This window comes from Haemorhous mexicanus, chromosome 27 (genome assembly GCF_027477595.1).
Source record: "Haemorhous mexicanus isolate bHaeMex1 chromosome 27, bHaeMex1.pri, whole genome shotgun sequence".
NCBI lineage: Eukaryota > Metazoa > Chordata > Aves > Passeriformes > Fringillidae > Haemorhous > Haemorhous mexicanus.
In genome coordinates, this window is record NC_082367.1 from 5,251,000 (window position 1) to 5,269,477 (window position 18,478).

Consider the following 18,478-nt stretch of genomic DNA (forward strand, 5'->3'; position numbering starts at 1 on the left):
CAGCCCACATTTGTTTCTCCTCACAAATAACATTTCCTTACTCTCCAAGCCTGCAGTTATGGGTTATCAAAATAACCCTGGCACCTCCTGCCACATGTGAATATTGAACTCTGCCCCACACTGACACTTTAAATTTAATTCTGCTCTACCAAATGAGTGATCACATCTCTGTCAGGAAAGAAATAGCTTAAACCTGTCCTTAGGGAGCAACAACTGTGGGGAAAAAAAAGGATATGGTCTGAATTCCCAGGGACAAGTGCCTTTAAAACAGCCACACAAGCCCCAAACCTGCCAAATTACCAGGCTGGATTTCCTCTGGAGCAGCTCTCTGAGGGCTGTCTGCCCCAGGATTAGGAGAGAGCATCTCCCTTATCATTTTGCACATGCTGTACCATCTGTCCTAAATCTCCCTTTGTAGGGCTGTGCATTCCAAATGCTATTTCTTCCTTGGGAGATAACAGACGTGGCTGAAGAATTTTGTTAGGTAGGGCTGGGGTGCTATTTATGGTGAAGTTTTTTTAGTCCTGCAGCCAGAATCCTCCCTGGTTTTCTCCACCCAGACACTGAGAAAATATTTTATTTTGTAGATCTGTTAAATTTTTAGGTCTGGGAAATACAAAGTCCCCCAGTTTCAGGGTTTGTGTGCTGCTCAAAACAAGTGAATACAAAATAATTAAATTCAGGCATTACAAGGACACAAGAGATGCCTTTAATCTTTTATTGTACATTATAAAATGTTTATTGCTCTGTCTGTATCAGAGGTGGTGACCTCTCCTTCTTGGTGATGGAAGAGTATGTTCAGGCAAAGGATCCTGGAGCCACCTTTGGGGTTGGCCTGCCTGGAAGCAGCACATCCTCAGGAGAACTTCCCAGTGCCTTTTTCCCAAACCAGCTCTTTGGGAAAAGCTGGTGACAGGGGAAGAGGAGAGATGGCAGCTCCTCACTGCCAGGCTGTTCCTGGTCAGGAACTCCCAACCCAGGCTCCTCCAAACCTTCCTCAGGCCAACCTCTGTTGGCATTTGATGGAACAAGTTGGATCCTACCTCATCCCCTAAGTGCATGTGGAGTGGTCTTGTGGAGGAGTTAAATAAACACAGATACCCCATGGCACACTACAAAGAGTAAATCTTTTTCATGTCATGGTCCTGCATCTCCCAGCTTTCCAGAGCACCAGCAATCCCCAGGGATCCTGTCAGCTTCCAAACATCCAGCACTTGCTAAGAGAGAGGAGAAGCCCAGCCCTTTCCCCTCCATCCTCATCCCTCTTTGGGAAGGGCTGACTCCAGCAGGCTCCTGCCATTCCAACCTCAGGAGAACAGCACAGGCAGGATGTGTAAGGAGAACCAGCCCTTCCCACTCAGAAACTTTACTAAAATAAGCTTTTTAAGAACTTAAGCCCTCAAAAAAAGGCCCCCTCAGGCCAGAGCCTTCCACAATAAACAGCTCCTGCCCCTGGAGACCTTGCATAGCAACCGGTATCATCAGGTATTTTGTCTTTTTCTGTTTGTTTTTGTTTTTGTTTTGTTTTTTTTGCTGACTGGCTACATTTTTATGGACCTTTTATCCCATTGGTGGTGGACTCAGGCCCAGCTGAAAATACCACAAAGAAAATGGTTGAAATTATCCTGGAAGCTAAAGAACAGCTTCTGGTGTCCCCTCATGTTGGTCTGTGCCTCAGTGTTCCCCGATTTTTCTGAGGTGAAGAGCACCAGTGTGAGAGAGGAGAGACAGCAGCAGTGGAGAATGTGCTGCAGCCCAGCTGGAGAACAGCCAGGGAAGTTCTCCTGGTGGCAATGGAAACTGGGGGATGCCTTTTTTGTTTGAAAAACCCACCTGCAAGACGTGGTACACGACACACATCGATGAACGAAGCGAGGCCCGAGCGCGCTGCAGCCAAAATTTGGCTTCTCGGTGGTGTTTGCCATGAGCTTCCCTCCATTCCTGCTCAGAGAGGGGTGTGCCTGATGCCTGGGAGGACTGCCAGGGATGGAGTGACAGTGAGACCAGAGAAAGACACAACAGAACCTTGTGCATTCCCAAAACCCAGGAAAACTGTCCCAGAAGATGGAGTGTGAGCGTGGGAGATGTTGCTCCAATCTGATTCACAGATCACTCCAGCATCACTGATTCTTCTCCATCTTCTTTGTTTGGGTGTCAGGGTTTGGTTGTTTGTTTTTTTTTGCAGGATTTCCCTTCCTGGCCAGATGTTTTGCAGAAACACGGATGAGGAGGTGGATGCCAACGAGTGACAATCACGAGGTCTTGTTTTGCAAATCGCTCCGACAATGTTTCACCTCCCCAGTCAGCAGGCTCAGAGGCAGAGTGAGAGTGAGGCGTGGAGTCCATCTCTCAGGTGTCAGGCTGTCATGCTTCAATGATGTTCACTGAGGGCTTGTTTTTTGGAAACTAGGAGAGGAAACAAAGGGAAAACGGATGTGTAGAAGGGAAAAATCACATCAGAGCTCAGTGCAGTCTGCAGGTTGTGTTTTGTGAAAATTCTCCTGCCCATGCCTTCATGGTGATGACAAAAGGTCAGAGTTGAGGTTTTAGGCTTGTGGGGCTCATCACTGCTTCTGAACCATCATAAGTCAGTGAACTATTGAAAATACTAAATAAATGTGGTGGGAATGTGAACAGAAACACGAGGAAGTTACATTAATTGAAATAAGTTGGGATAAATTAAAGGCTTGACCTATTTACACTGCGACATCGAGTGTGTTACCATCTTTGCTCCTGCTGATTAACTCTCCAGTTAATTACAGAAGCAGTGTCCTCTTTGCCACGTGCTGCTGTGGGAGGACCCGAGGAACTCATTTTTTTTCCTCCAGAGATGCTCAGATCATCCAGAAACGTGGCTTGAAATCTGATTTCTGGCGGCCACGCAGGATCCTGGAGGTGGGAGCGAAGCGCTGCCGTCCTGATCAGCAGAGCCGTGGGTGTGGAGGGTGTTCCCTTCCCGCATCCCGCCCGGGGGGGAGGAGGATTTTGAAGAGAGCTTTTTTGGGCTGATTTAGCTCAAATCGGGCACTCACCTTGCTCCGCAGGAGGCCCCCGCCCTGGTGCTCGGGTGTGCTGTTCTCCGAGGCGCTCTTGGCTTTCTCCTTGCTGTTGTTGGGCTCGTTATCTTTGATGATGTCGTACTGTCTGCAGAACAGGGCGATCACCCCTGCCGGGAGAGAGCATCACCATCACACCCAGGAGCTCAGCAGCCCGCAGAGATCACAGATCCCTCTGGCCAGCCTCGGCAGCATTCCCAGTTCCTCCCAGACCACAGCCAGGCTGCCCTCTGGCTCTTCCCTTCCCTTAATTCCGTGCTAAACTAGTTAGACAGGACGACAGAAGATTAATTAGATTCCAGCCTCCCTGTTATGAAGTGTTTTAAGCTCTGCGTTTGGACCTCGACCAACACCAACCCCGCGGTTCAGCGAGCACTGGAGGAGCTCCTGGAATTTCTGCCTGGTGAAAACGTGTCCTCTGTTCCCTGTCCTCTGCTCCCTGTCCTCTGCTCGCTGTCCTCTGGAGCTGGAGCTGGCAGAGGAGAGGTTCTGAACCTGCCAGCACCTGCAAATGGGCACCAGCACAAGCTGCGAGTGGAAATTTCCTCCCCCACAGCCCCAGGCACGTGGAGAGGGAAGCAGGGGCAGCCGTGGCACGTAAGATGACTGCAAATGTCTGTCTGAGAAGCTTTTATGTGATGTTTCCACCAAATAACCTCTCTGCCTGCAGATTCCAGACACGTAGGTGAAGTGGATCCAGGCAGATGCTGCTTTTCCCTCCTTGAAAAAATCTTCCTTAATAGCCAAATATATTTAAATCTTCCAGCATCGCAGTTGCCCCCAGGCTTTACTGATAAACAGAGTGGCCCAAATTCTTTCTTTGGGAATGTGGGTAAATGGCTGATTCCTGGAGAAAAGGCGTTGACATCTGCCACAGCCATTCCTTGTGTGATTTCCCTGGGTAAAACTGACACACAAAGAAGGAAAATGCCATGAAAAATTCCAGAAACACGAGAGCTGGGGTTTGGCTCAGTCCAGAGCCCTGGGCACGGAATGGCTCCATTTGGATTTTCCCAAATATTGTCATACAGGACAGGTGAAAAGCTGGAAGGAGGTTTTTGTGTATTTAGACTTTTAAAAGAACCCATTTGATGCAGAGAGATTCTCCCCACACCCCTTTTGCTTTTTAAATGTAAGTAATTTGTCTGGAAGGGAAATTGTGGGATTAGCAAATTCTTTGTTCCCAGCTGATCCCAGTCTCAGATTATTCTACAGCGGGAGATGAATCAGTTGTTCACTCACCCCATGTAATTATTCATGATTATTTTCCCTGGCAGGGCATTGAAACTGGGATGTGCACAACTAAAACATGGCATAAATGCTGAAAAAATAATGGCCTAGAGGTTCTGGAAATCTTCTAAGTTCATTTCAATTTTCATGTGATTGTTGTGTTTAGGAATAATTGCTGTCCAGTCTCTGGAGATGCAAATAAGGAGAAAAAAAAATATTATTATACATGGGTCTGATGCAGGGTCACCTGGATTCCTGCATCCTTCTCTGTGATGGGGAAATTTCTGTGGAAAATTTATATAGAAATATAAGCAAATTGTAAATATAAATATAAATACAAATATAATAATATAAATAGAACTATAACTATAAATATTAATACTATAACTATAACTATAACTATTAACTATAACTGTAACTATAACTATAAATATAAATATAAATATAAATATAAATATAAATATAAATATAAATATAAATATAAATAGTGGGTGTGGAAAGCAAGACTCTTAAATCTCTATTTTGCCTGAGCATTGGAGTAATTTAATATCCAGAAAATGACTGCAGTCTGTAATATCTGAAGGACTGAAGGCAAATCCTGTTGGAATTTGGATCCCTGGAAATATTCCAGGACAGAGTTTGGAGCAACCTGCTCTGGTGGAAGGTTGGGTGGAACAAAATAATCTTTATTTCAACCCAAACCATTCCATGATTCTGTGGCTGAGAGCATCATAATCAGGGAAGTCTGGAAAAAAATGAGATTACAGGATTAGCCATAGGGAATTACTTCCATCAATTCCATTTTCTGCTTCCTGGTGGACCAAACTGGAGCTGCAAAACCCAACCTGAGGTGCCCTTAGAGCTGAGAACTCTGGGTTTTTGTTTCTTCCATGGTTCCACGTGCAGCCAGGCATTCCTGGGGCTATCCTGTGGATATGATTTTGGACAAGGAGTTGGGACTGACCTGCCCACATGAACAACACCACAACAATGATGAGAACTTCCCCCGCTCGCAGCTGTTGGTTTTTCTTCGCCATCTCCTTCATTGTCACCTCATCTGCACAAGGGCAAAGAGACACGTGAGACCCAAAGCCCAGCTCAGAGCCTGGCTTAGGAGTGCTCCTGACCCCAGGCATGTGTCAGGGGCAGTCCTGAGACTCCTTGGGTTGGGATTCAGGAAGGAATTCCTCCCTCTGAGGGTGGAGAGGGGCTGGAATGGATTTCCCAGAGAAGCTGTGGCTGCTCCATCCCTGGAGGTGTCCAAGGCCAGCTGGGATGAGGCTTGGAGCACCCTGGGATAGTGGAAGTGTCCCTGCCCACGGCAGGGGGTGGCACAGGATGAGCTTGATGTCCCTTCCAACCCAAACCAGGCTGGGATTCCAGGATTCATCCTGTGACACCCTGAGGGGACGGGGCCAGGGAGGAGCAGAGGGACAGGGCAGTGTTTTCTGTCCCCATGGCTGCTCTCTCTGCTGTCCCTGTCCCTGTTAGTGCCACCTGTATCTGTCACAAAGCCTGGCTTGCTCCAGCAGCTCCAGCTCAGGAGTGTGGAGAGCCTGGCAGGATATTTTTCAGCAGAGCCCTGGGATTCAGAAAGGAGCAGAGCCTTTTTGCAGGGCATAATTCACCTCCTTGGCTTCAAAGCATTAAGGAGATTACAGTTCAGGCCCCCAGGAAAGGAGCAGTGCTCCTCTTAGTGCTAGATAAACAGCAATTCAGGATTTACAGCCTCCAAATCAGTTTAATAAAGAGAGTCAAAGACTCACATCCTCAGAACCACAGCCAAAAGCCCTGGAACAGGCTGGGCTCTCAGCAGGCAGGGGGGGACCGGGGTATCCCCACAGCCCTGCACTGCCAGGCCCTCCTTGGAGCAGGATTCTTGCTGACAGAAAACCCTCAAGAGCCTGGTTTGGCTAAAGAGCAACAAGTGAAGGAGTTGCCAGTGAGGAAGTGCCTGATTTTGTCCTTTGAGATAATGCAAACCCAGCTGGATGTGATCCTGGACAACCTGCTCTGCTTGCCCCTGCCTGGGTGAGGTCCTTTCCAAGCTCAGCTCTCTGTGATTTGACAGAAATATTGAAAATGTAAGAAAAGTGGGAGCCTCTGGGTGTTTTTTTCCCTGAAACCCAAGCCCAGGAGGTGCTGTGAATCCACAAGTGCCCTGTGAGCACAGTGGGGTGCCCAGTGCCATCCAGGGGGGCTGGTTCCACGTGAGTTCACAGGCTGGCCAGGAATTCCCCCTGGCATTCTCCACTTGTAGGGAGCAGGACACAGAGCTGCAAACCTCCTCCTCCTCCTCACTTTGTTAAATCTCATCTGAAGGGAGAAGGAGCAGCCACCTCCAGCAGCACCTCCCTGGCACCTTGTGCCCCCTCAGCACATCCTGAGAGGACACTCAGCCCCATGAGTGGTTATCTCACAGGGTTTATCTGTTTATCACCTCTTTATTCTCCCAGCTGCTCTCAGCACACAGGATCCTGGTTCCTCTCTGCGGAGCCCTGTGTCCCAGGGGCCACGTAGGAACTCACCCACACTTGCCTTTATTTTTAGAGGCTAGTTTCTCAGCTTCCCTGGGGGTCTTGAAGAGGACTGGCTCACTGGCAGGGCTCTGGCCTTGGATGCTGATGGACTGGACATGCACAATGTACTCAGTGTCCTCCTCTAGGTCCCAGAGGGCACAGGAGCGGGTGGTGGTGTTCACCTCCTGGATGAAGCGCAGCATCCGCACGTCCTTCTTCTGGAAGCCGAGAGAGGAGAGCACAGAGTGGTGGAGAGGCCTCTCCATGTGCATTTGTTGTCACCTAAGGCCACTGATTCCTGCCCTGCCCACTACGTGGATGTGGAGGAACCATCAGGATCCTTCCCTCTCTGCAGCTATCGAGGTGCAAAGCGCTGCTGCAAAGGGGACGGGGGAGCCAAATCCCCTCCGGGACCACGAGGGACAGGACCAGAAGGAATGGGCTTAAACTGCAGCAAGAGGATTTGGGAACCAAGGGCACCTGGGGGGAGATGGACATGGCTGGAACTGGGTAATTCTAGGCACAGTACCTGTTGGGAAATTGCAAATCCAATGACAACTTCGTCCTCCAGGACATCCCAAGTGACCACGGCCGAGTTGGCTTTCAGGTGTTTGACTGTGACATTTACTGGAGCCGATGGGCTGTCTGCAAGGAGGGAGAGCAGAGCCTTTACAGGGACAGGAGACACAGCAAGGGCAAGGAAAGGAGTGGGAAAGGACCTTCCTCAGGATCTGTTTTGGATTTGTGACCTGGAAATTGCCGTCACTCCAGGTCTCAGTTCCCAGGGTGGAGCTAGGAGATGTCAGCTGAGAAGAGGAGTTACATTCAGCACAGGTTCCAACTGATCGAGGGGAAATTTAAGTTAAATGTAGGGAAGAAATCCTTCCCTGGAAGGGTGGTGGAGGTTGCCCAGAGAACTTGTGGCTGCCCCCAGATCCCTGGACGTGTCCAAGGCCAGTTTGGAGCAACCTGGGACAGTGCAAAATGTCCCTGCCCATGGCAGGGGTGGGACTGGCTGATCCTCCAGTCCCTTCCTACCCAAACCATTCCATGTGTGAAATACTTGACCCTTGGGAAGAATTTCTTGAACACCACAGCCAAGCCCTGAGCAGGTCATTCATGCCATCCTCCCCAGCCACATTTTTCCCTGTCCCAGCCTGACAGTGACAGCTGGGAGGAAATTCCAGCTCTGCCATGGACGTGTGCACTCGGAATGCTTTGAGGAGCATTCTGGAGGTTTGAAACACAGGAGTGCAGGAACTGGGAGAGTTTCTTCTGTTTTTCCCTGGCAGAAAATGTTCCTTACAATGTTTTGTGGCTGATGTCAGAGCACATCCAGCGAGCATCCACTTGGAGCTGCCAGCACCCAGTGGATATTGTAATGTGGAAAGGGCAGGCCAGGAGAGCAGGAGCCTGAGGCTCTGTGTTTATTCCCAGTCCCAGAGCACAGCTGAATTTCCAGCAGGATCCTCCCAGCCTTGCCAAGGAGAGCTGGGCTGCTGCACAACCTCCCCAGGAGCCTCTTCCCAAGGGAGCTGCCCAGCCCAAAGCCCTTCCTGGCATCTCAAGGGAAGGTTTTGCCTCCTAGGCTTGGCACAGCTCTTCCAGCTGGACTCTGTTCCCACTCTGGTGAAATTTCATTCACACTCTTCAGCTTTGCTCTGAACCCAAAGCAGTGAATGCTCTGAGTGCCCCAGGAGGTCAGTAAGGTAAGGAAGAGTTGTGTTATTCCAATTTTGATGAGAATTTCATGCTTTTATTTCATTATAGCCACCCCTTTGGGGCTGGCACAGGTCACCAGTACAAGAGGGGTGCACTTGTGCCCATCTCCAGTGACACTTGTTGGATTTATGGTCATTCCCAGCCGCCTGGGTGGAGCTGAAAATATTCAAGCTGTAGTGTCAGTGTCTGACATCACTCCTGGTGAATGCTCCCCAGGGAACAGAGGAGCACAGAATTCCCCAGCTGAAGGTCACTTGGCACAGTGATCCCTCCTTCTTTTCACAGCCAGCAGGTTGAGCCTTAGGAATAAAATATCTGGAGAAGCCATTCGAGCCAGACTGATTCTCAGTAAGAAAAAGAAGTCACTGAATGGTGAATTCACACAAATTTAGGACTTTAGGAGTCTGTGATTCCACAGAGGGATGTCATTCCTCTCTGGACTAGCAATGGAGTCGGTGTTGATCAGAGCATTCTCATCTCCCAGGGCTTGGCCCTCATGGAATGAAGCAGAATTCCCCAGCCATCCTCCTGGAGGATGGGATCCCTCACCATCCTCACCCTCCCTGCAGCAGCAGTGCCAATGACAAGCCCAGGAAGGAGACAGATCATCCTCCCCATCCTGGAATAAAAGTCCCTTTCTGTGACACGAGGAAGGGACGTGGGTCTGCAGCTCTTCACCTTCCCCCGTGACTGAACCAACAAAAGTCGAGTCTAATTTTAGGAAGGGGCGGTCAGCAGACAGGAATGTGCACGGGAAGGTCTGTGAGTCATGCCTGATGAATTTGCTGGAACATACGGAGGACATGACGGAGTTGAGGGATGGGAGACAAAACATTCTCCAGCTGCAGCCAAGCTCTTGGCCCTTCCCGGCTGCAGCGCTCAATCCCGCCCTGGTTGTCTTCCCTGGGTATTTTTAGGAGCTAAATTTTAATTTTTTTTTTTAGGAGCTACCACTGATTTAGCCAGCTTCAGTTGGAGGAGGGCTTTGAAAAGAGATGAATTAACCCCACAGGAACAGAGAGCAGAGATCATGGAAAAAAAAAAAAAAAAAAAACAGGAAAAGGGAACAGCACTCGGAGTGTTCAGGTCCCCTTTGAAATTTGTGACCTTGAGGGAGGCACAGCATAAAAAGTGTCCGAGTTTCCTGATGGCATAAGATGTGGGGGAGTTGGGAGGACCTTGAAGAGCTGGAGGAGAGCAAAAAACTCTCCTGGGAAGTGGTGGGAGAGGGTGGAGAGCTGTGAGGCAGGAGGGAAGCACTCGGTAAAGCTGAAACCCAGAGCTTGAAGCCTCCAAAACTGGAATCTGGATGGAGGTGAAGGAGAAATCCCCTGGAGTGGGTGGTCTGGAACATTCTAGAACCTTTCTTTGTAGGAGTACCTAAGAAAGGGATGGGGTAGTGAAGTCAGCAGCTCTAAAATCCAGAAATCCAGGACAGCAGACCCCAATGTGCCTTCCCTTGCACTGCTACACCCAAATCAGTGGTGTCAAACCAGCATAAAAACACTACAAGGAGAATTAAACTGTGTTTGACAGAAATACAAACCCAGGAAAATGAATTTCCTGCTCCCAGAGCTGCGGGGATAATTTGGAACCAAAATTTTCATCCATGAATTTGCTTTTCTCCCTGTTCCCAAGAGATGAAATGATGAGATCATGACTTCCTAAGACCTAAAACACTGTTCCAAGATATTCCACAGGACTTTTGGCTCCCTGGCCCTGTTGCAGCTCTTTGTCAGTGCCAGCCTGGCTGAAATCAGGAGGAAAAGGTGTAATTCCTGTAATTTCCCAGCTGGCTGCAGGGGATCAGCAGCTCGAGCAGGGTGCCAAGTCCAAATTTTTCTTTCCTTCTAGAGTCATGTGCAACTCCTGGAAACTTTACTTCTGTGCCTGTGGCAGCCAGGAAAGCTGCTGGTGTTGAGGGAGTGGGCACAGAGGGTGGGAATGCTGCAGGGATAGCAGGGAATGGGTTGTGGATCAAGGTTTTTATTTTTGTGCCTGTTTATTCCAGAGCTGCTGAGGGCAGCACATTCCTTGTCTGCTCCATTAGGGAATGGTGCAAGATTTCTGGTTTAGCACTTTAACTTCGTTCCAGTGCAGGATGCTGGAGCAAATCCCACCCTGCAAACTGGCAGAGGAGATTTACCCAAATTTAGATGGAAAAAATATTCTCATTTTCATGTCAGCAGAAAATCACCCCACCCCTCATTAAGGGAAACCCTGATGGTTTCAGCTGAAATCTGGACTTTTAAACATGAATAGCAGCTTCAAAACAGAGGATTTCTAAAATCCCATCTGGTTTCCTTCCCACAGAGGCAGAAATCTCCCATCCCCCAGGCCCGTGTGCCCCAGCCCTCCCCGATTCCGCCGCACCTGGGGCCCTTTTGGCAGGAGCAGGTCGGAGCCTCCGCTGTGCACCAAGAAATCCTGAGCCCTGGAGATGATCCTTCATCCCTTCCCCGTGCTGAGAACCCCTCCCAGCCTTCCATTAAATGTTTTCCTCGTTATTGTTGGACTTTAATTGGAGAGAGAGGAACCCCACACACGCTTTACAGCTCATTATGGGCACAAGTGGCACCAGGAAGAGGAGCCCCTCTGCTTCCCTGTGAGTTGGATTTCCTGTGGGAGCTGTGGCATGGATGGGAGGAGTGGGAAAAAAGAGCAGGGAAAAGTTTTGTTCCATCCCACTGCTGCTGTCACTTGGGAACGGGGAAGATGCTGAATATTGGGGTGTCCAAACCTTGGGGTCAGGGAGGAATCCAGGCCACAAAGGCATCACTGAAGGAAAGGAGGAACCTGTGGGAATGTCACACCCTTGGGGTCACCTCAGGCCAGCCAGGTCCAGGCCACAGGTCTGGAATTAAAGTGTATTTCTGGATTTATCTCTTCACCCAAAGGGTGCCCAAAACCCCCTGAATTCCCCTCTCCCGTGGAGGTGCTTGGAATTACATCCTTCCTGAGGCTGTGCTGTATTCCCAGCGTTTTCCAATGCACTCAGCTCCTCTCCCAAGCAGCTCCTTCCCTGCTGGGAAGGGCTTGAGCTGCCTCAGAGCCCCAGGGACACGCTCTGGTGAGCTGAGGCTCTGAAGCAGCTCATTCCCTGCTTTCCAGCTGCCCCTTCTTGCAGGAAGCAGCAAATCCCAGCCTCAATTCCCAACATCTCTTGATTTCTGCATCACAACCTTCCCTGGAGATGCAGGAGATGAAAGGACACGACCTGAAAGGAGCATCCCTAAAATCCATGTGATGTTTTCTGCCCCTTTCCCTGAGTGTGGATTCACACAGAGCTGCTTTTGCTGCTTCTCTGTGCTCTCCCAGCACGGATCCCATCCGTGGCTGTAATTGCTTGTGGGTTTTATGGGCTGTGTAGGAAGGGCTGGCACATTGCTCAGCATTCCCAAGGGTTTTAATGAAGGGAGCCCCAGGGGAATGTGTGGGAGCAGGGATCATTCCTGCTCCCAGCCCCACGGGAAGCAGAGCTGTTTGCTAAGATCCAGAGATTTCAAAGAGCAGGGAGGCCAACTGGTGGTTCTTCAGCTAGGAAAGAGGCAATTATTCCCTGCTGGCCGCTCACTTGCCTATAAAAATGGGATATTAATAGGCCCCCAGCCCCCTCCTGCCCACCCCTTGGCTCTGTGGCTGATTCCCCAGGGAGCAGCTGCCCAAATGTGCTGGAAATGCTGCCAGGAGTGTGGAGCCTTTTCAGGGAGCACAGAGACTGTGGCCAGCCAGCCATTGGGAGTTTCTTGGGGCTGAAGGAAGGAATGTTTCTACCCTGGAGAGTCCCAGAGACAGGCAGGATTCTCTCAGTGTCACAGTTTGGGTTTAAATGCTGCCAACTCGGAGCAGAGTCGTTCCCATCATGGCATGTTTTATCCAGGATCTAAATATCCACAGAGACCTGGGTACCACAGGCTTCTCTAGCTCCTCTTATCCCACACCTCTGTAATATCAGAGCAGTCAGAGGGGGTGAGGAAGCCTGGGAATTTCCTGGACTGTGCTGGATGCTGACAGCAGACCTCTCCCAGGATTTTGCTGCCTGCTCCCAGCCCAGCTCTGCTCCTGTATCCCACTTTTTACTGCACACATAAAAGTTTGCAGCTTCATTGCTCAACAGATTCCTGCTTTTAACTGAATTATACTCAGTCCAGGCCCTAATTCAGCCTTTGGGCACTTCATAAACCAGCAAGAGTTTGTTTAGCAATGAACATCCAAAGGGTGAGGACAGATCCAGGAGCAGCACGTGCATGGCACTGCCACGGAGTGCGTGGCTAATAACTGCAGCACATCTCTCTGGGAGGAATCTCCCTTTCCCACAAGCAGATTCCCAGCAGGAGACAGAAGAGGATGGCTCAACCTTGGCTGCCTCTCACAGCTCCATCCCTGCTGAGAGCCTGACACCGGGGTGAGAAACTTCCCCATCCCAATTAAATCCCTCCCACGGCGAGTGCAGCAATCAATAGAGCGCTTACGCCATCCCCAGCCAGGCAGGAATCTCCCCGGCCTCTGGGATGGAGGGAGAGGGCTGCAGTGGGCTGGTTTGTTCTTTCCAAATTGCTGAGAGACCTTCTGCTGCTCTCTTGAGCCTGCTGAGCTTGTTGCTCACCCTGATCCACGGGTGATCCCAGCTCCCATGGGAGCGCATCCAGCTCGGACAGCAGCTGGAGTCAGACTGGTGCCTTTGCTTTGCTCTGCTTCCCCCCACGAGGCTGGGGGGCTGCCTAGGGAGGGGGTGAGGCTGGTTTGAAGTGGCTCAGGGGGTGAGGACACGCTTCAGAATCCAGCCAGGGGGGTTTGGCACCTTTTTGAGCTGTGAAGGGGCTCCTCAAACTGGGACTTGTCCTGGTGCCGAGGGCTGGCCCAGAGCTGTGCTGGCAGGGGAGGTTTTACCTGAGCTGTGTCACCTCTGCTCTCCATCTGACAAAAATAAACCTGACCTGAGCTGCTCTGCAGGCTGGCACCTCACAGTGAGGCTGTTTGCAAGTGACAGGGGCTGTGGCCTATTTTGGGGTCTTCCATCATCACCCCTCTGCTCTTTGAGCCCTCAGCAGTGCCCTGAGCCCAGCCCAGCTCCCCTCTCTTCATTAGCTCAGCCTAATGAGGAGGGGACAAAATTAAATCCTATTCCTGACTTGCCAGCCATGCTGAGTGTTTCCTCAGGGACCTTCTGGAGCAGTGGGAATGATGGGAGGGCATCACCCACCCAGGTGGGATTTGGGGTTGCCAAAGAGCATTGGTGTGAAGATTATTTCTCAGCCACCTCATCCTCCTGCTCCTGTTTCCCCTCCTCACTCACCTTGGCATCACCTTGGCAAAAACTGGTCCTGCCTGGCCAAAATCCCTGAATTCAGAGCAGGGCCTGTGCTCGGTGCCCCTCACCAGCCCTTGCCCTGGCATTGCCAGGGGGGAATTTGCACCAGTCCCTCCTGGGAATGGCAGCTTTAATCTCTCATGACAGGAATTCTTTTAAACCCGCTCACACAAGCTCTGGGTCCAAAGGGGACAGACCCTGGAGCCTCCATCCCTGCCTGGGAATGATTTCCTCCCCATGGGCTTTTCCAATGGCTCTGGGCTCGCCTGCCTTGGTGGCCTTGTGGCCACATGATCAGCAGGGCTGGGGACACAGAGCTGTCATGGTGGTGACGCTGCCACTACCTCTGTGTGACCTTGGGAAAATCACTCTGTGCCCTCATCCCTCTGTTCCTGCTCTGGAAAACAGGGACAGCACAAACCCTCTGCCTCACCTGGGTGCAGGGAGAGCTCGTCAGGACCCTTGGCAAGGGTGACACAGGAGGAGGAGGCGGTGGGGGGTGCGTGGCACCACCCCAAAGTCACCCAGCTCACCGTCAGCTCCTGGGAACATGGCACAGACAGGAGCAGGAGGTGGTTATGGGCAGGGACACAGCTCCCTGTTTACTCTGGGATGCCAAGCGAGGTGATCCAAGGATAAGGAGGAGCAGGGAAGTGGCCTAGTTCACAGAAACCCCGAGTGCTGTCACAACTGCAGACGCCTCCATTGTGTTTTCCTCGGTGTTTTCCTCATGGCTCCCTCCCTTTGGGAATGTTTCATTAATCTACCCGGGTCTGGCAGTTGTGAAACAGCAACTTCAGGAGCTGATGCCTGGCCAAGGACGGGTGGCAGAGCTGAGGCATCCAGGGCTTGCTGCAGCCCTGTATGTAACCCCAAATGTAACTCCAGCAACTTCCAGGGATGGCTGGAGAGAAGGAATTTCCACTCCCTAATAATCACCCCCCAGCCTCCTGGAATGCAAGATATCCTGGCAATCAGCAGGCTGCAAATCAAAGCAGCTGTTCCACCAACATCTTGCAGCCAGCAAAGGAGACAGCCCTCAGCTGGTTTGGGCTGGGGAGCTCCACCAGCACTGCCCACTTTACACCCACACAGGGGCTGCTGGGGCCAGTGAAGGCAAGAGAGGACTTGGGTCCATCCTGGTAGCTCCAGAATTAGGTCCAGCTCAAGAGACCACTGCCTTCACCAAAGATCCCCCACTCCAGGTGAGCTGCTCAGCTCGGAGGGGCCTGGCTTTTGTGGCAGGGATGTGCAGTGCCCCTGGAGAGGTTGTTCCTCTGGGGCCACCGGGGTTCCTCTGGGGCCACCGGGGTTCCTCTGGGACCACTGAGGTTCCTCTGAGGCCACGGTGCTTCCCCAGCGTTCACAGAGCTCCCAGCAGAGCCGGCTGGGCCCTGGACAGCCGGGAAGGGGCACTGGCAGAGCAGACCCGGCTTTGCCCCCTCCACTCCGGTTCAGCCCCGTGACAGGAACCAGGGCCGCTGCTCCGGTGCCCCAAACCTGCCCCTGCCCAGCGCAGGGTGAGGGGCTCCGCTCGCTCTCCCCGTTTCCACATCTCCCTCCCCGGGGATGCCGGGCTGCGAGCGCCCGGCGCTGCCCGAGCCCGGTGCCGCGGGGCTGCGTGTCCCAAACCGCCGCCTCTTCCGCACCCAATTCCCGGCAAAGTCCCCCCAAACTCCGTCCCCTCGGCGCAGCCCTGCCCGCTCCCGCCGCTCCCCCCCCGGGGGTCTCTCCTGGCACCGAACCCCCTCCCCAGAGCCCGGCAGCCGCTCCCGGGGCCCGGCCGCCCGTACCTGCCTCCACCGGGCGCAGACCGGCGTAGCTGAAGCAGAGCAGGAGCGCGGCGCCGGTGCAGCCGAGGAAGGGCTCCATCCCCCGCGGCCGCTCGGGGCCGGGCCGAGCCGCTCCGGGCCGGGCCGGGCCGGGCCCCGCCGGCGGCGCGTCCTGCGGGCGCGGCGGAGCCGTTCAGCACCGCGGAGAGCGCCGGGGCCGGTGCCGCCGGTGCCGCCCGGTGCGGCTCGGCTCGGCGGGGCTCCGCTCCGCCCGGCAGCGCCCGGCTCGCCTCGCCTCGGTTCGGTACGGCACGGCACAGCACGGTACGGTACGGCTGGGCTCGACCGGGAGGCGGCCCCGCCGAGCCCCGGCTCCGCCCGCTGCAGCGCCGGGCAGCCCCGCTCCGGTCCCTCCCCCGGCCCCGGGGGCGACGGGACGGGGGCGGCTCGGGCCCCCCGCCCAGCACGGCCCCGCTCGCTGCCTCAGTTTCCCCGTCCCGCCCCTCCCGCCCCCGCCGGGGTCCCGGCACAGCCGTCCCCGGGGTGCTCGGACACCGGGGGTCCCATCCCGGCACAGCAGCGGGGACGTGCCACCGCCAGGGTGTCACACAGCCCCTGCGGGGCAGCAGGCGCTGGATTCCGAGGGAAGAGGATCCGAGGAGCCTCTGGCATTAGCCGTGCCTCCAGGGTAATTAACCGGCACCCGCCGATTGATGCTCGCTGGCGATGGGAACAGAATGCAAGTCCCCAGCTCAGCTGCCAGACCATGGGACACTGGAGGGGGACCCTGCTGTGACCCCACCAGCAATGGGGTGTCCTGGCCCTGGGAGGGGCTGCACATGGGGTGGGTGGCCCTGGGCACGGGTGGCACCTTCCAGCACCCAGGGACAGCCCTGAGTGGGGCACCCACCCGTGCTGAGGGTGGGCAGTGCTGGCTGTGTGTCCCTCACTGTCTGTCTGTCCCAGGTGTTCATCTGCCACCTGCCCGGCTGTGCTGGGGACTCCCAGGAGCATCCCTGGGGTCCCCACATTTATGGCAATCCTGGTCCCTAAGGGCTGATTTATGGCCTGATGGTTTTTCCCTGCTCATCCCTGCAGCTGGATGGAGAGGGGGGTGAATCAGGTGTGGGGGGCTCTGGCAGCCCCTGCCACCCTCCCCTTGCCACCCTCCCTCTGGCCATGTAGGGGCACAGTGAGACCCCCCAGCTGAGGAGTCCCCAAAGATCCCTCCTGGACAAGAGACAGGCACCCAAGGGAGAGCCAAAAAGCCTCTGCCAGAGCCAGGGGACAGCCAGGGGACAGCCCTGTCCTGCCAAAGCCACTCCAGCTCTCTTTGCCCAGCCTGGGTGACGGCAGTTCCAGCACGGTGTCTGTGCCACGGGCCCTGCTGCATCCCAGGGAAATGCCTGTGGTGCCTCCCTTTCATCTCCTGCCTGGCAGCAGATTAAAATTTCATCACTTCAGAGCTGGAGAAGGTGCAGGGGAGGAGCAGGAGCCCCAGGATGGACAGGGGGGTTCAACCCCTCAGCCTGCACTGAGCTTGGGGACCCAAATCCCACCTGGGCTGGAAGGAGCAGGATTTGGGCACAATGCAGGCATGGCTGGGCTGGAAGGAGCAGGATTTGGGCACAATGCAGGGATGGCTGGGCTGGAGGGAGCAGGATTTGGGCACAATGCAGGGATGGCTGGGCTGGAGGGAGCAGGATTTGGGCACAATGCAGGGATGGCTGGGCTGGAAGGAGCAGGATTTGAGCACAGCCCTGCAGGGATGGCTGGGCTGGAAGGAGCAGGATTTGGGCACAATGCAGGGATGGCTGGGCAGGGAGGAGCAGGATTTGGGCACAATGCAGGGATGGCTGGGCTGGAAGGAGCAGGATTTGGGCACAGCCATGTAGGGAGTCACACCAGGCCAGGCTGCTGCTTCCCCTGGGCCTTCCTTCCCCAGAACACGAGGCTGGGCAGGAGACACTGCCAGGCTCAGGCTCCTGCTGGTGCCTCCTCCATGGCCTGCACACCTGGAGCAGCACCACAGATGCCAGAACACTCCAGGAAGGCAAAGCCAAGGTCCCAGCAGGATGTGCCTCTGTGCCAGCAGCAGCTTCCCCGTCTCTGCAGAGGGAATTCCAGGTCCCCCAGCAGTGAGATGCAGGGATTGGCACACAAAACCAAGGATTCCCTGCCTGCCTGGACCCCATCCTGGGCCAAGGCTGGGCCCCAGCACGTGGGTCGGGCAGTGTTTTGCCCCAGTGGCTCCTGGCAGATGTGACAAGGCTGGTCCCTGTCATCCCACTGCCTCCCAGACTCCCACAGGAGGTTTTGGATGTGTCCTGGTATTTTTCCAGAGGCTGAACACAGCTACCACCACAATTTCTTGGCTTTTTCCTTTCCCCCTTTCCAAATAAAGGAGGAGCATTGCTCTGTTCCAGCCCCGTGACATCTGCCACGCCCAGCAGGTGCCCTGGGATGTCACCACCGCACTGAGGTCCCCTCTGAGGGCTCAGGTCCCGGCTGCCCCCGGGTTCCATGGGGACAGCCCGCGCTGTTCTTGTCCTTTCCCTGTCCCCTCTCCTTTCCCACCAAAGCTTTTTGGGGTGTCCTGGTCCCCCTGGGCTCCCCGTGCAGTGCGGAGCCTCCTCCACGTCCCCAGCCCATCACTATTCAAGTCACACGACGCCCGTCACGCGTCCCCCGTCTGCCAATTAAGTCCCAGCTCTAATTACGCACTCAGGCTCCTGCAGACGCTCCTCTTCCCTCTCCCGGCACCAGACGGACACCTGGGAGGCCACCAGCTGTCCCACCCCTCAGAGCCAGCCCTCCTCACCGCGCTGGGCTCTGCCAGGGGCCGAGCACCGAGCCCGCAGCCCTGTG

The 18,478-nt window shown here is 54.0% G+C and overlaps 1 protein-coding gene across 2 annotated transcripts; it reads right to left on the reverse strand.

Moving 5' to 3' along the window:
• Window positions 1–704: 704 nt before the first annotated feature.
• FNDC5 (fibronectin type III domain containing 5) lies at window positions 705–15,757 on the reverse strand. 2 transcript variants are annotated; one of them, XR_009489544.1, is made up of 7 exons: window positions 15,632–15,757; window positions 7,335–7,450; window positions 6,825–7,023; window positions 5,251–5,343; window positions 3,033–3,166; window positions 1,834–2,406; window positions 705–906 (listed from the first exon to the last, which is right to left on the reverse strand). XR_009489544.1 is itself a non-coding variant. In XM_059868721.1 (6 exons), exons 1-6 carry the CDS (start codon window positions 15,708–15,710, stop codon window positions 2,365–2,367), a joined length of 663 nt encoding a protein of 220 aa, XP_059724704.1. In that variant the 5' UTR covers window positions 15,711–15,757; the 3' UTR covers window positions 705–2,364. The 2 variants fall into 2 exon arrangements, 1 of the variants encoding a protein (XP_059724704.1); XM_059868721.1 differs by having other exon boundaries at window positions 705–2,406.
• Window positions 15,758–18,478: the final 2,721 nt, after the last annotated feature.

Coding starts and splice junctions, on each gene's coding strand:
- FNDC5 (XM_059868721.1), bottom strand. CDS start 15,710: ATGGAGCCCTTCCTCGGCTGCACCGGCGCCGCGCTCCTGCTCTGCTTC. Junction 3,167..5,250: donor GGTGTTGTTCATGTGGGCAG/GTCAGTCCCAAC, acceptor CTCTCCCGGCAG/GGGTGATCGCCCTGTTCTGC. Junction 2,407..3,032: donor GGGGCCTCCTGCGGAGCAAG/GTGAGTGCCCGA, acceptor TTCCTCTCCTAG/TTTCCAAAAAACAAGCCCTC.